Source organism: Thunnus maccoyii, chromosome 15 (assembly GCF_910596095.1).
Source record: "Thunnus maccoyii chromosome 15, fThuMac1.1, whole genome shotgun sequence".
NCBI classification, from domain to species: Eukaryota; Metazoa; Chordata; class Actinopteri; order Scombriformes; family Scombridae; genus Thunnus; species Thunnus maccoyii.
Window position 1 is genome coordinate 13,865,114 of NC_056547.1, and position 16,225 is coordinate 13,881,338.

General features: G+C 35.8%; 1 protein-coding gene across 1 annotated transcript; it reads right to left on the minus strand.

Moving 5' to 3' along the window:
* Window positions 1-1,291: 1,291 nt before the first annotated feature.
* Window positions 1,292-7,510, minus strand: LOC121913301 (probable 2-ketogluconate reductase). The gene is made up of 6 exons (XM_042435977.1): window positions 7,477-7,510; window positions 5,268-5,646; window positions 4,065-4,236; window positions 3,336-3,514; window positions 3,143-3,239; window positions 1,292-1,535 (listed from the first exon to the last, which is right to left on the minus strand). The coding sequence occupies exons 2-6, from the start codon at window positions 5,641-5,643 to the stop codon at window positions 1,379-1,381; spliced, it is 981 nt and encodes a 326-aa protein (XP_042291911.1). The 5' UTR covers window positions 5,644-5,646; window positions 7,477-7,510; the 3' UTR covers window positions 1,292-1,378.
* Window positions 7,511-16,225: the final 8,715 nt, after the last annotated feature.

The window sequence follows — 16,225 nt, forward strand, 5'->3', positions numbered from 1 at the left end:
TAAATAGTTCCATCTATTAAAAAAGTGATCTTGACTGGGGTCCCCCAGGACCCCAATACGTTAATATTTTTAAAAAAGCACTAATTAAAACAGAAACAGAAACAATGATATTAAGTCATTAGGAGCAAATTGATTAACAAAGTCATGAAAAATTGGAATGATAGAATAAAGCACCTGTGAGAAATGACAGAAAGTAAACCTCTGGGGTCTGTGGGTCCCCCAGTCGGTACGATTAAGGTTATTGCACCTATTTATAATACAAGAAAGGTTAACATGACACAATCACAAGGAACAATTTTATCAACAATGAAAAAAAGGAACAATGAGCAAACCAGACAATCTAAGAACAAAAAGTAAGGGGAGATAAAGGCAGATCAAACACTAAATTAAAACAAAAGGCAAAAACAAATAACCAGGATAAAGACATTAAATTAGAAGCTACTGAGACATGGATTTATATATTCTGATTTCCTATCTTTGATAACTGGAGATCTATAACTTTACTATGTACTGATTAGAAGATCTAATTCATGCAAACAGATTAAATAATAAATAATAAAAACACAATAAGGTTAATATGACTCAAAAGGAAAGGAGACAATTTGTAATAACATACTATATTAATATTTAACATTTATTGGTTTTGATATATTAATTAGCCACAAAAGATTAGATTAGAACATTAGAAAATAAGTTTTTTGAAGATTAGAAGAGTATGTTCAGCACATGTTGCTGCATGCAAGTTAAAATAAACATGAGTCAAGTATTATGGATTCATTTAATTAAATTCATTTTTCAACTTGAGCTTGTTTCCTGTGAGTGATTGAGATGTAGAAGTAGAGCTTTGAGGCAACATGTTTTCTTTCTTTTCTCTTTTAGAGATTTTTGATGTTAGATATTAAAGGTGTGTTTTCACTCTGTGGCATAGAGAGGGTGTGAGGGCAGGAATAATGTGCTTCTTTTATTATTCATTTTCATTTATTTCATTTATTATTTCAATTTGAGAGAGAAATCTCACCTTTCGGGCTTCAGCTGCCAACAAATATGAGCAAAATTTGAGGTAGTTTTATTATTATTTTTTTGCTGTGTATAAACTTTGCATTTGCATACAGTTGTAAGGCTTCACTTAAACGTTAAAATCATTTCATTTGTTTACAGAAGAGTGATGATATTGATGATTAACTCATTGATACATTAGTTGTCTTAATGTAATATAAATTCTTATCACAGTGATTACGGCAAACAAGAAACTGTGCTACCAAACAGGAAAAAAAACTAATTCATGACAAGATAAAATCAATTTTTTTTTTTTAATAAAACAATAATGCCAACAATTCAACACTTCTCACTGTGGAGAGTCGAGGTTCTGTTAGTTAAGTCACTTCGTCTTGACTTCGTTGGGGATACACTGGCCTTTCACTGCAGCCACAGCGTTATCCACCATCCTTTGCACCATCCTTCTTGTCGTAGTGTAAGTGTTGGTGCCCACGTGCGGGGTGATCAGCACATTGGGGAGGCCAAGAAGAGGATGATCCCTGTACAGAACGAAGCAGAGGTGTGACTGAATGTGTCACAAATGTTTTTTTTTAATCAATTAATACATTAAACAGAGCCTGTGTGCAGCTGTTCCTTTTCAGGCTGTTGTGTTTAAATATTCTCTCTGTTGAGATCAGACAGGCAACATCTTTAGCGTCTCTTCTTAAATCATTCTTTTAAAGGAAAGAGATTATGAATATTTATTATGTTGCTGTGTTTTATCATCTCACTCTTGACAGTTTATGTTTTTATGTAACTTTTCTTCTAGTAGCTGTTTGTTAATTATTTCTTCTTTTCTGTTATGCACTTTGTGAATTTGTTAAGAAAAGTGCTCTAAAAATAAAGTTTATTATTATTATTTATTATTAATTTAAAAGCTGGTCTTATAGTTGGAAAATGTCCAGGATTTTTCTTACAATAAAAAAGTTGCATTCATTATTTTTAGGCCAATGCTGACATATTATCAGCTTACAAAGTTGTGTCAGCAAACAGTTGCCAATTTATTCTATAGCAAAAAAGAAGCAAAATTAGCATTTGGTGTCATGTTTCTGTCCATCTAACAAATGCAAGTCCAATATTTTCTCTCCTTTTAGCTTCGTTTTCATCTTTTCCAGCTCTTGGGGGAAATATCTGGCTCATTAGCTGCTAAATGCTCAGCAATATTGTTCACCAGCTAGTTGCTAACTGTGTTGATGAGTTGATGAGAGCAGAGCTGCAGGCTAGAAAACCAAAACAATGAGCTAAAAGACGCTAAAAGGCTCCATAAAGCTGCACAGTAACAATTTTCAGTGGGTTGTAAATATGTGTGGCACCCTTCACTTTGCACATTTAATCCATTATTAAAGTCCAGATGAAACGGCATTTTGAGAGTATTTAACTTCCGTATGTTGACGTATTTCCAAGTAAAACAGGATAGATGGGAGGGACATAACGTTGGGAGGAATTTAATTTGAACATTAAAAATGGGCGTGTCAAATTGAATCTTAGCTCTGTGCAGCTAAAAGTTGAAGACTGATTGATGGGTGGATGTCATGATATTATTGGTTGAAACTGGTTGGTTCAAGCCTACGTAAGCACACATCATATTTTGTTTTGTTTTGTTTTGTTTACAGGAAGAAAACATGATTGGATTTTCATATAAGAATACAAAAAAAATGATTTTTTGTATTTTTTTGGTATATATTGTTAAATAGGTGCACAATATAACTGGGGATGTGATCTTCAAGGGTTAAAAAAAAGGCATTTTTCATTCCATCTCAACTTTAGAAAATGGACTAGTGCAGCTTTAAAGAAATAAAAAAGATAGAAAGATATTATTACAATTTATATATGTAGTAGAAATACATAGTAAAACATTGGTTTCCACCCCATGTTAAAAACAACTGTATCACATAATAAATTAATAAACGATACTGATTTTCTTTGTTCTTTTCAAACCATCATACTGTACTTTTATACAGGTGATGTCTCTGAATACTTTGTGCATCAGTAGATTCTGTTTTCTTCCATAAACTGTGTTGATGTGTCGAGGTTGTGTTGAGTGCAGCTAATGTAAAGTGACTGAGACTCTGGTTGAAGAGTGTGGGTGTTTTCAGAGAGACGAGACCTTGGTAAAGGTTCAGGATGAGTCACGTCTAGCGCGGCTGCTCGAATCGTTCCAGACTGGAGAGCTTTGACTAAAGCATCCTGGTCCACCACGAGACCTGAGACAGGCAAAGAGCAAAATTAAAGGTTAAAGGTCAGCATCTTAGAATAACAGTTACCAACAGCTGCAGTAGTAGGAAACACATTATTCCCACCTCTGCTGACGTTGACCAGTGTTGCTGTGGGTTTCATGAGGGCCAGCTCTCTGTGGCTGATGAGGCCTGTGGTTTCAGGGGTCAGGTTGACCGCCAGCATGACGAAATCCGACCTCCTCAGCAGGTCATCCATGCTTTCACAGTAACTCGCCCCCACGGCCTGCTCATCCTCAACACTCCTGAACAGCACCGAGAAAGATGAAGCTGACCAAAAAGTCGTGTACATTCATTGCCTTAATATTTTACATTTTTTTGATAAATGGTTACAGTAGTAATATGTCTACAAGTCATCAAGGCTTTTTTAGTGAATTACTGGATTTTGAAGTGACTTTTGTTATTAAAAACCATCAAAAATCATGTTCTTCACTATTATTTTTTGGCTAGTTTCAGGTATTTTTGCTTGTGTTTAATACACCGTAAATCAAATACAAATTTAATGATTAATTACTAATATTTAGATTGATCTTCACCTCAGTTTATCTCTAAAAATGTCTTGAATATTAATTTTTAACATCAGTGTAACTTTACATTTTAAACATATTCTTAAATAGGACATGTCAGTTCAAAAGCAACAACACTCAACATGTTTTACATATGTTGGTATCCAAAAAGAAGTGGATACCAACATGTGTTCAGCTGTTGATCTTGTATTTCTTTGTTTTATTATCATTTTTAATAAGAAATTTCTAAATGTACCAATAATAAACTATTTAGTCCTCACAGTTTTACCTTCTCTTCCTGTTGTGATACAAGATCTTCATATCAAATCCTTTGCTTCTTTGAGCGATTTTGTGTCCGATGTCTCCCATCCCGATGATCCCCAGAGTGGACCCCGTGACTTCAACTCCCATCAGGCATTGTGGTATATGGGTGGTCTTTGGGTCCACAGCGATTTGATGACCTTTGAAGAGGAAGAAAGACCAAAACACTTCAGTCAGTTAAGTTTTTAAAACCATCACTGATCGCTGCCGTGTACTTTATACGGAGGCTGTAGGTGGCTTTAAAATTATGATATTTATAAATTTATTTTCAAATTTTAATTTTAAAAAGGCATTTAAGTTTTACTTTCCTGTTATTACATTTAGTAATCTGTCTTCTACTTTAAATTAAAGAGTGGCTGAAACCAAAAATGTGAAACAGTAAAGCTGTATCGTTGAACTAATTACTTACTTTAGTTACTAAATGGAGTTTTTTAAAGGCATAAATCATTTTCCAAATTAATTTACAAGTTCAAAAATATATAATAATATAAAATATGTAATTCCATTTAAGAAGAAAATAATAAAACCAGGCTATGGAAGTATTAATTGGCACATTTTAGACCTTTTTTAACCAATACTGTTTTGAATGGTATTATTTAAAGTTAGCCAATGTAATACTTGTTGAATAATGACAACTGTAGCCAATAGTGACAATTACAGGATAATGCTTCATGCTGAAATGCAGCACAAGTAAAGACTAATCATAAAGTCAGACAGAATAATGTTACACAGTAGTATTGATTTTAAATTTGCTATTAAGCATTATAGCTGCCATAAGCTACTGGTCATAATAAATCAAATGAGGCTATAGAAAAATCCAGAGTGTATTTGCAGTTTTATTGCAAGAAACATAAGACATAAATAAACATAATCCTACTTAAACTGAAAATTAATCACTTCATAAATTACTCGACAAAGTCTGTAAATACCCTGGATTTATTTGTTTTTTTAAATGTATATTTAAGACAATTGTGTAGTTGTATTTCTACCATTTATCTACAAATATTAATAAATCCACAGACAAGCTGGAGGTTGTGACTGATGCAACGTCTTCTTCAAAATCTGACTGCATCTTGTTTTAGTTTTTGTTCACAATCGCTCTCAAAGCTGTAAAAAAGCCTGTAAATCTTGGTTCTCTAATTGTAAGCAGTGAGTTAACCTTTGACCTCACCTTCAACAATCTTGCGTGCCGATGCCAGAAGCAGACCCATGGCGATATCTGCTGTGGCATCGCTGACCACACCGGGCGTGTTGGTCACCTTCACCCCGAGACTGGTGATGTACGGCACGTCCAGGTGGTCGATGCCCACTCCTCCGTTGGCGACCACCTTCAGGGCGGGAAGCGAAGTGAGCAGCGAGGGCTTGGCCGCGGGGCAGGCGTTCCACACAAACATGGCCTGGATTTTTGGGGCGTGCAGCTGCGGGTTTTGCAGGAAGTCTCTGTGACTGATGATTTGGAAGTGTTGCGTCATTATATCGGTGACATCTTCGATGTAACCTTGCTCGCCCACCTCTGAGATCAGAGCCCACGGTTTGTCTGCTTCCATCACCTGTAAGGATGAAACAGAATTTAAAACAAAGCAGGAAAACTCAAACAAAACACAGAATGAACATAAAAGCTGCTCCTTCAGTTGGTTTTCATCAGTGGTGGAAAGTGACTAAGTACATTTACTCAAGTACTGTATTTAAGTACAAATTTGAGGTACATGTACTGCTATTTATGCTACTTTATACCTCCACTCCACTACATTCAGAGGTAAATTTATGTACTTTCTACTTTACTACATTTATTTGACAGCTTTAGTTACTTTTCAGATGAAGATTTGACGCAATGGATGATATAACAAGCTTTTAAAATACAACACATAGTTAAAGATGAAACCAGTGGTTTCCAACCTTTTTGGCTTTTGATGTCTTACAAAAAGCAGTGTGTAGTCGGGGTCACATTTCAGATGTCTATGAGTTGTTAACAGCTCCACCAAATAGTGATTTTTCCCTCCAAACTTCTCACATGCTTTCATTTCAATAAATGTTCAAATGATCCAATATTTCAACAAAAATCAAAGATGAGAGAAGAAGTCCAAAAACTGAAAACAGATTTGTGTATCAGAACTTTGTTTTTTCTTCTTTCCTCTCTGATCAATCAACTCACGACCCCTCAGATTTATCTGGTGACCCTTTGGAGGGGCCCGACTCCTGGGAACCACTGGACTAAACTAGCTAACTGTATATAAAGTAGTTCAAACTAGCTCCACCTCCAGCAGCTACAACAGTAACATGCTGCTTACACACTGATGCTTCAGTATTAATAATCTAATGATGTCATGTATAATAATATATCAGTCAGATGGAACAAACCACTACTTTTACTGCAATACTTTAACTACATTTTGCTGCTAATAGTTATGTACTTATACTTATGACTTAGGATTTTTTATGCAGGACTTTTACTTCTAATGGAGTATTTTTACACTGCTGTATTGGTACTTTTAGTTAAGTAAAGGATCTGAATACTTCTTCTGGTTTTCTTTGCGATGTACACAAAGCTGGATTACAACCGAGGGCCCTCAGACCCTCAAGGGGCCTGAAAGCTGTAATTTCACCTTGTGGTAATGTAATTAACTGCTAACTTTGTTAGCACTGTTTGCAGTAAAGCACATTATAAGCTGACACAATAAGGGCCTTAAGGCAACACCTGCATTGGCTAATCTCAAGGCTCCACCTTGTGGAGTTAAAATCTAATTTTACAACACATGTTATGCTTAAATGGTGCATTATACTGAATAAATTTAGCTTAATCAAATTACTAAAAACAAACTAACTTAATATTATCTATTAACTAAATATTTTCATTTAGATCCTGCTATAGAATTAAGTATTAATCTAAATTGCTGTAGAAGTGCTTTGTTTTTGTACTACAGTACATGTAGCACTTGACATGTATGTATGTTTGTATAGGTGTATTTATATGTATATACTGTCTGTGGTATGTGTATTGTAATTTGTATAGTTATGTTTGTGTTTGTGATGTAAGTTATTTGTTTTGTGTAAAACAACTAAATATTTATTACTGATACATACACAATGCACCAGACTATCTCCCAGTGAATAAAGTGCACCAGCCGATACTGTGTATGTGCGCTGTGGGTGGTGACAAAGCACACAATACATATGACATCACAATATCGCATCACTGGTGTCAAAATCAGGATCTGTTGTTACACTAGTTTCCAAGATGGATGCCTCAAGTTACTTAAACCAACTCTGACTGCTGACAGATGTTCACACGTGTAACGACTGAGACCAGAGACGCGTTTACAGGCCACAGAAGAAGAAAGAGAGAATGAGAAGAAAACTGACAATGACAAGAGCGCACTCACTAGTGATCCTTGTCCTGGTTTCCTGCTGCTCCTGACCCAGGAAGTACTTAGGCAATTTGGAGGATTTCAAAATAAGAGCTTTTTAAAATCGTGATACCAATGACAACATTCCTACTGCTTCTTACCACTTGCTTTGTCACCTAAATCTCAAAACAATTAACAATATTTATCTATTGAATCTCAGGAACATCTTTTACTATTTTTAAGACCTTTTGGGACAGAATGCATGAATGGTTACTTACAAAGAATGTAACATCTGTTTTTGAATATCATGTTATTGAGTTTGGTGTTTTTATGCAAAACAAAGATGTCAAATTTATGTGTAATAATATCTTGATTATGGGTAAATTTTACATACATAAATGTAGATTTTTTTTTAAAAATTGCTCCAAGTTTTGTTGCATTTAAAAATGAGTTGAAAATTTTCTGTCAGCCCTTATGTTTTATATAATGAACGCTCCTGTTTTTCTTAAAGTGTCTGTTTTACCCCTGTGTAATGTACTTATATTTGTCTTTTCCTTGTGTTCTTTTTGTTATTTTATAAGTCATTTGTCTTGTGTTTGTGTTGTATTTATATTTGGTTTTTACACTTTTGTTAAATGACTTGTGTTGGTTGTGTATTTTCATCTTTGTTAATGAGTAAACAAAGGTTATTTATCTATCTATCTATTACTCTTACTACTAATAGTAAAGTAGAGAGAGTGCACACATTTTTTAGATAAATATTATTTCAGTATTCAGTATTTTTAAAAAAGCAGCAAGAGGTTAATATAGTATTTTTTTGGTTCAACTCGTTTTTATCACTGAAGAATGTATCAGTTAATGCAAAACTACAGTGCAAACTTGAAACATCCACATACAGTATAAAGTATGTCAGAAGGATCAATGATCTGCTTGATTAACGTCTAACCAGAGTTTGATATTTATTGGTCAAACCAAACTGCACAAGTTGAGAGTGCTGGACTTTGAGCCAGACTTCAGTTTGTGCATTAAATAGAATAGTAATATACAGCAGTAGAGTCATAGAGTTAAAGTAACAGAGCATTTGTAAATTTAAACATATTAAATTTATGCATTTGCATTTAATAATGATAATACATTTTAGAGCAGAGGATGATACTTCTCAAGATGCTCAAATATGCTGCACACAACAAGTTTAACAAAGATCCTAGATAACTAAAAATGCACTAAAGGCACAAGGAAGCTTATGATGTTAAATCAAACATTAAAAGCTGCTCTAAAAAGGTGAGTTTTGAGTAACTTCTTGAAAACAGGCAGCATTAAATAGATCCAGTAGGTTATCAAAAAAAACATCACATTTTTGTTAAAATGTCACATAAATAATTTGTTCTGTGAAGAAGGTACTCAACCTGCATCAAACACCTCATTACTGTATTTATACCTCCGTTCACATCACTCTACTCACTCCTAACTCTTCTGCACCTCAATAATGGTATAATGGTCGCACGTCTGTTAAAACATCTTGACCCCTGACCTCTCGTCCTCTGTCTTACCCCAACCAAAGTTTGCATCCTGCATATAATACATTCACTCATTATAAGTCACTATGTAACAGCATCTGCTAAATGCCTAAACTGTAAGCACAATACCTTCTTTTGTTGCAGTTGGCGTACAGATGTGTGCAGGTTTTTCACTTGTGCTGGACCCCACAGTCTCCTCACACACTGGACATAGCAGAGACTTCGCATTCTGGCAGGCAAGTAAAGACTTTTATAATGTTACACAAAAAAATATAAATACATAAAAAAGCAGCAGTAAAGCTGGATGGAAAGTACTCAACAGGCAGACAACACTTACTGCTGATCTTATGTGCAAATAATCTACAAAAGACAACACATATGATACAAAAGTAAACAAAATGTAAACTCTGCACATCTATATATTTCATATATGTGAAAATGTGCATGCAGTGAAAGTCCACAGGTCAACCTGCTGTGAATAAATGATTAACATGAAACTTGTGGGTCAACGAAACAATCACAAACGTATGGGTGCTCAGAATGAATGATCAAATGCATTTAGTGGTGAAATACTTTATAAAAAATATCATTTCACTCAGTTAAGTTCTCACCTCTTCAGCTGAAACTTGAGGAGTTTCTCTCAGCCAGTGAGACTCTGGAGTAAAAGGGGGCAGAAAACAGCATTTAACTGTTCTTTGATGAAATCTCACCTCCCATTTGCTTTAGATGAAGACACACAGAGATTAAACGTGAGAAGCTGATCTGAAAGCAGCACATTGGGCCATCTACACCCCTGTGGCATGGAGAGGAGGAGGGGTGGAGAGGAATTCATTAAGCACAGTGGCCGGGCAGGAAGAGGCTCCGGGGTGGAGATTGCACAAGACTGAGTGTCCAATGGCCAAAAACCACCACACCACCACCACCCGTAAAGAGACAGTACACAAGATAAGCCTGCTCTCGGTCTGAAAGAATGAAAAGAAGTCCAGTTTTGCTCTATTTACTTTTTGCAGTCGATTGAGATTTGATTGGATGAAACAAAATATCCTCAAGAGGAAGTTAAGCAACTGTAGCAGCATATAATAATTACTTTTACATATTTTTTGTTGTAAATTCTTTTCTTTTTGATATTATTTAGGATTACTTAATTTTGTGTATGTTTTTGACTCTTATGCACAACAACAAGAGCAAGGCAAACTGCTTGTATGTGCAAACTTACACTTACTTGGCAATAAACCTGATTCTGATTCTGATAACTGGAAGAGCAGAATATCAAAAAAAAGTGGCAGTAAATGTGGTTTATAAAGTGCAGTTTATTTGTCAAGATTTATACCAACAAAATGTATAAATGAGCATGTGCAAAAAGTGTAGATTCTATCAACACAATGTAGAGAAGATATGTTAGATTTCTACATTTTAAAAGAGAGGAAAAAATGAAAAATGTATTATTTACAAAAATATACATGCAAATCAAAAAATAAAATGCACTCAAAGTTCCATTAAAGGTTTTGTTGACAACATTTTCTGCATTAAAGAAACAATTGCTGCATAAATTTGCCTTTAGCTGTGTCATCCATCAAGCTCACAAAGCCACAGTGCATAAAATATTTTTTCAACCACAAGTAAGGGCGGAAGGAAGCTTTACTCATTTAGCACTTATTAAACAGTGGTTACAAAGTGTTTTACAAACAGAGATCTGAAAATAGAACAGGACGACATGCAGAAACCACAAAATATAAAGTCATCATCACTCTGAGAAACAGTCAAAGGAAACAGGTTTTAGATGTGTGTTAAAAATGTGTACAGTTTGCAGTGGGCTCTGCCAAAATCTAATCACTGAATGAGTCACTCTGCCAGCTGAGGCAGGAAGCTGATTGTTTGGGAATCATTTAATTACAATAAACACTGAAGTGTTGATAAGCAGCATTAAAACGTTGAGTTCTCTTCAGGTGGGAACAGGCCTCGTTAACAGCAGGTGTACGATGGAGGTCAGAGTCTTTGAACCTGAAGTATTCTACTGTACATCAGGACACAAATGTTATTTAAACATTTCACCACTAGTTGGCAGTAATGCAGTAACTTGTGACTCTGTGGCAGCATGAGGACTAGTGCACATGTGTTTGAATGAGCTTATCACTGCTGGCACTTTTATAACCTGCTGCTCCGTTCTGCTGCGTGTTGGTGTGTCATCGCCGCATGACCTGTCTGCACTGATGCTACTTCCTCTGCGGGATGCATGACACCAGATACCCTTTGTTTTTCTATTTGCAATAGCATATCAAAAACTATTAATCAGCAGATAACTGCAGTACTGTTTAAGTCAGTGGTTCCCAGCAGTTATGGCTTCTGATCTAGTCCCTTGTGACCCTTAAAAGTAAGACGACATGTGTGACCCTTCACCACTGATTATGGTTATATATTGTTTCAGTGGAAGGATTTTTACACACCTGATGAGCTAAAAGTTTCTAGCATTTTACAAAAAATCATAGGCAAGTCAGAAAAAATACTTTTATTTGTCACTTTCTCATCCCGTATCTTGCGACCCCTCCGATTTATTTTGGGACTCTAGACGTGGGCACCATACTGTTTAATAAGTCAAGAGCATTTTACATAAATTTTTACAAAAGATTAAAATAGCCTCTTAACACATGACTCTATTTTAACTGTTTTATATCGGCTCATTTTAACATTTCATTGATAATTCTGTGTAACACATTGTTATATTTGTATTTCCATGTTGTAAACGTTGCAGAAACAGTTAAATTCCCATTCTTTTACAATATTTTTTTGAGTTTTAGGCAATCAATTATATTTTTGAACGTGGCCTCTTGAACTTTTATTCATGTTGGATTGAGTCAGTTGTTTCCCTAACTTAAGAAACTTTACTTTTATCTGTAATATCTTATTTTAACTTTTTCATTTTTGCAGGGAACCTTTGCTGAGCATGAAAGGTCTTTAACACCAGTGTACAACCTCTTCTCACTCATACAGTTTCACATATTTTTTAAAATGATTTGTGAATATAAGCAGACATGAGATCACAAGCTCATAACTTTAACCTTTAACTGTGTATGTGTGTGTGTGTGTGTGTGTATGTGTGTGCATGTGTCTGTGTGTTTGTCCCTGCAACAAGCCAAAGCATCAGGGAGGGCCATGTGTGCGAGGCAGCTGCAGATCAGTAGCTTACCTGCTTCTCACTGTTGCATAATCCCACTCATTTTAACTCACAAGGTGTCTGCTCCTCCTCCTCCTTCAAACTGTCATTCCTTCTCACCTCCTCCCACAGTCGTCTCCCTCGCCACCCTTCTGCCACCTGGACACTCCCCCTTGAACTCCCTCCAGCTTCTGCTCTTTTCAGATCTCCACCTGCTCCTCCCATCCAGATTCAGCCCCCTTTCTGATGTGTAATGTGGCTGCAACCCTCTCCTTCCCTCGATCTCTGCTGGCCAGGAGTCATTTAGGCTTTCATTAAGCCAGTTCAGATCTCCAGCCAAGCTCCAGTTCCATCTGCCGCCGCGTCCGACAGCAGGTGGCTTTTTAACAAAGTGCTGACTCACGTGGTAGACACAGCAATTATTATCTCTACACAGCATTTTGGAATCTTGTCGACGACGCTCCTTTCTGATCAATACACAAATATGAAAGTGTGATCCATGGCGCGGTCAGAGGGGAGTTTATTGTGTTTTAAGGAAAATGCATCACACGTTTCATCAAGATATTTGCACGAGCATCATGTCCAATGCCACCTCTCTTCATTCACACTTTACACAATGACTGAATATGATGAGAATTAGTTGTGTTGCAAGTCTCATGTTTGCAGGCAGGTGAGGACTTATCTGGACTTATACCTGATCTGCGGTGTCATAGTTGTCACGGTACAGTGCAGAGGAGATGCTGAGTGAAAAAGTCCTTAAATAAACTCTGGCTCTCTGTAATAGATTGCTGACGTGAGTCCACAGGCCCGTCCTGACTCAGCTTATCAGCGCCAGAGAGCTCTTTGATGTCAAGGTGTAGCTGCTTTTCACTCAGCCTCCTCTCAGCAGTTAAAAATAAAACTCATAATAAAACAATACAGAAGCCTTTGCTGTATGATTTATAAATGGTGTTCAGGCTGTAGTGTCATATCTACTGCTTTGTGTTGTTTGACAGAAGTAAACTGCAGTAAAACAAGACCTGAAACATTCAATTTACTCTTGATTTTATATATAATCTCCAGCTCTTCAGCTCTTCTACTCACATTCAGAAACAAAATATTAAAAGTGATCTGTAATGAGTCAAAAATAAGGTCCACAGTCAATGTACTGTTGAACAATTAGGAAATGGAAAGTTTCTCTCAATCAATCAAACTTTATTTATATAATGCCTCTCATGCAAATAGCAATACAAGGTGCTTAACAATACAATAAAATTACAACAATACAGTGAGGAGATATAAGGAAATAATAATATAGGAATAATAGATACATAATATATAGGATAATATAGGACATAAGAGAAATGGTAGAACAGAGAGACCAGTGTAGCACAGTAGAAGAGGGTAGATTGAAATAAAATAGATTAAGAAGTTATGTCTTAAGATTTCTGATAAAGGTGTTTACAGATTATGATGCCCTCAGCTCCTCTGGCAGGCTGCTCCGGAGGCGAGGACCACAGACACTAAATGCCGCCTCCCTGTAGTTCTTTGTCCTCACCCGGGGAACAACTAAAAGGCCAGTGCCAGAGCACCTGAGTGATCAAGAGGGAGCATACATCAAAAGCATGCCTGACATGTGTTCAGGCACCAGTCCATTGGGTGATTTGAACACCAATAAAAGGATTTTAGAATCTATTCTAAAACCGACAGGCAGCCAGTGAAGGGACTTTACGACAGGTGAGATGTGTGCGCTCCTTCTGGTCTTCATCAGTACACGAGCTGCTGCATTCTGAATGATCTGTAGCTTATTTATAGCTTTTTTAGAAAGACCAGAAAGGAGAGCATTGCAGTAATCAAGCCTGCTAGTGATAAAAGCATGCATAAGTCTCTCAGTATCTTCCTGGGGCAGAAATGGCTGCAGTTGAGCAATATTTATAAGGCGATAAAGGGCAGTTTTAGTGAGATTACTGATGTGAGATTCAAGATTCAAATCAGGGTCTAGAAGTACACCAAGACTTTTTAATAGGGTCATTTTCTGCCGGGGATTTTAAGTTAGTGCACAGTATCTCTCTCTGGACCTTTGCTCTGATAATTAAAACCTCTGTCTTATCTTTGTCCAATTACAAGAAATGAAGTGACATCCACAAGTTGATATGATCAGTGCATTGAACCATTTATTAATAGGGTTGGTGTCAGTGCGTGACAAAGAGATGTATGGTTGTGTATCATAGGCATAGCTGAGAAATTATATCCTGTGTTCTTTGATGATATTTCCCAGTTGCAGCATATACAGACTGAACAACACAGGTCCCAGAATGGAGCCTTGAGGAACTCCACTTTATGCTAGTGTTAGCTGAGGAGTGGTCACCAAGAAAATAACAAAATAAAATTTAAAAAACCCAACAAAACAGTCTCTGCCAGACAGATAAGTCCATAACCAGTCTAAAACTGAGCCAGAGAGGCCAACACATGTCTGCAGTCTGTTAATAAGAATGTCATGATCCACTGTATCAAAAGCAGCGCTTAAGTCTAAAAGCACTAATAATGAGAGTTTCTTGTCATCCATGTTCATCCTCATCATGTTCAGCACCCTCATACATTTTTGATTGCTTATCAGAGCAAACCGTCCCCTTAGGTCGTGTAGTGCAGACTTGCTAAATGTTCCAAAAATGAACTATCAAAGGTGAAGCAGCCTGTTTTTATGCACCAAAGGTTTGGAACAAACTCCCACCACAAATTACACAAGCAACTTCTGTTGATAGTTTTAAGAAACAGCTCAAGACCTATTTTTATGATCTTGCTTTAATTTCATTTGATTTTTAACATCAATGTTTTATTTGATACTTCTTTTATATCTGTTTTATGTTTTTTAATGTTTTATTGCTCTTTTTATTGCTTTTTTATTTATAGAATTGGTCCTCATGTCTTCTTTTTAATACCTGTGTCTTTGATTTTATTTTCTCCTGTAAAGCACTTTGAGCTGCATCCTTTGTATGAAAGGTGCTGTATAAATAAAGTTTATTATTATTATTATTATTATTATTATCCTCAGGTCATTTACAATTTTAATGGCCCTGTCTCAGTGCTGTGGTGGGGATGAAAGCCAGATTGAAACTTCTCTTTTAGCTGTTTAAATACTAATTTCTCAAGAATTTTACTTAACAAAAGAAAAGTTTGAAATTGGCCTGAATTATAACTGAATTAGCATTAATCTGAACCAGTAGTGGAAGAAGTATTGACAAAATTTTCTTGGTAATATCACATTACATAAAATACTCCATTACTGGTTATATATTCAGAATGTTACTTGACTAAAAGTACACAAATATGAGTACCAAAATTTACTAAAAGTATCAAAAGTCAAGGTAGTCATTGTACAGAATGGCTTCTGTCAGTGTTATTATATTTTCTGGATCATTATTATTGATGCATTATCACATAAGCAGAACTTTAATGTTGTAGCTCGTTAAGGTGGAGCTCATTTAAACTGCTTTACATACTGCTGGGAAGTTTAATCTTTGAACAAATGCAGCATAACTCATAAACTGATTGTGTGTTTTGTATGTAAATTTCAATCTGCAAAGTAACTATAACCATTAAATAAATGCAGTCAAGTTGAAAAATACAACATTTTCTTCTGAAAGTCAATGAAGTAGAAGTATAATGTAATATATGTATTTGAACAATGAAGAAGGATGATGACATTTATCTTTTTCAGACATTTCATATAAGTTTCCTTTTCATTTTCATTTCTATTAAAACATTGTTTTACATTGATGGGGAAATATAACTTTTTAGCATGTAATTGTATTGTTTCATAAGCTACTTTCTAATGTTTTGTCTCTTTTTTTAAACTGGTATTAATAGCTGCTGGTCTTCCGAGTGCTCAACATGTTTCATGTTTCTGGTATCAATATATAATGAATATATAGTTGAACTTCATGTCTAGTTGTTGAAATCGTGAGTCTTATGAAAACATAATCATCTAATTTTAGCCTTTTGGTCCATGTGTAATTGTAGTACGGAAAATATAGTGGTTTTGCATTTTGCATATGTGTATAATTGGTTTTGCATTCAGTTAACTCTTTAGACAGCAGCCGATATATTTTTTAGCATGAACCGCGCAGACACTCTTCAG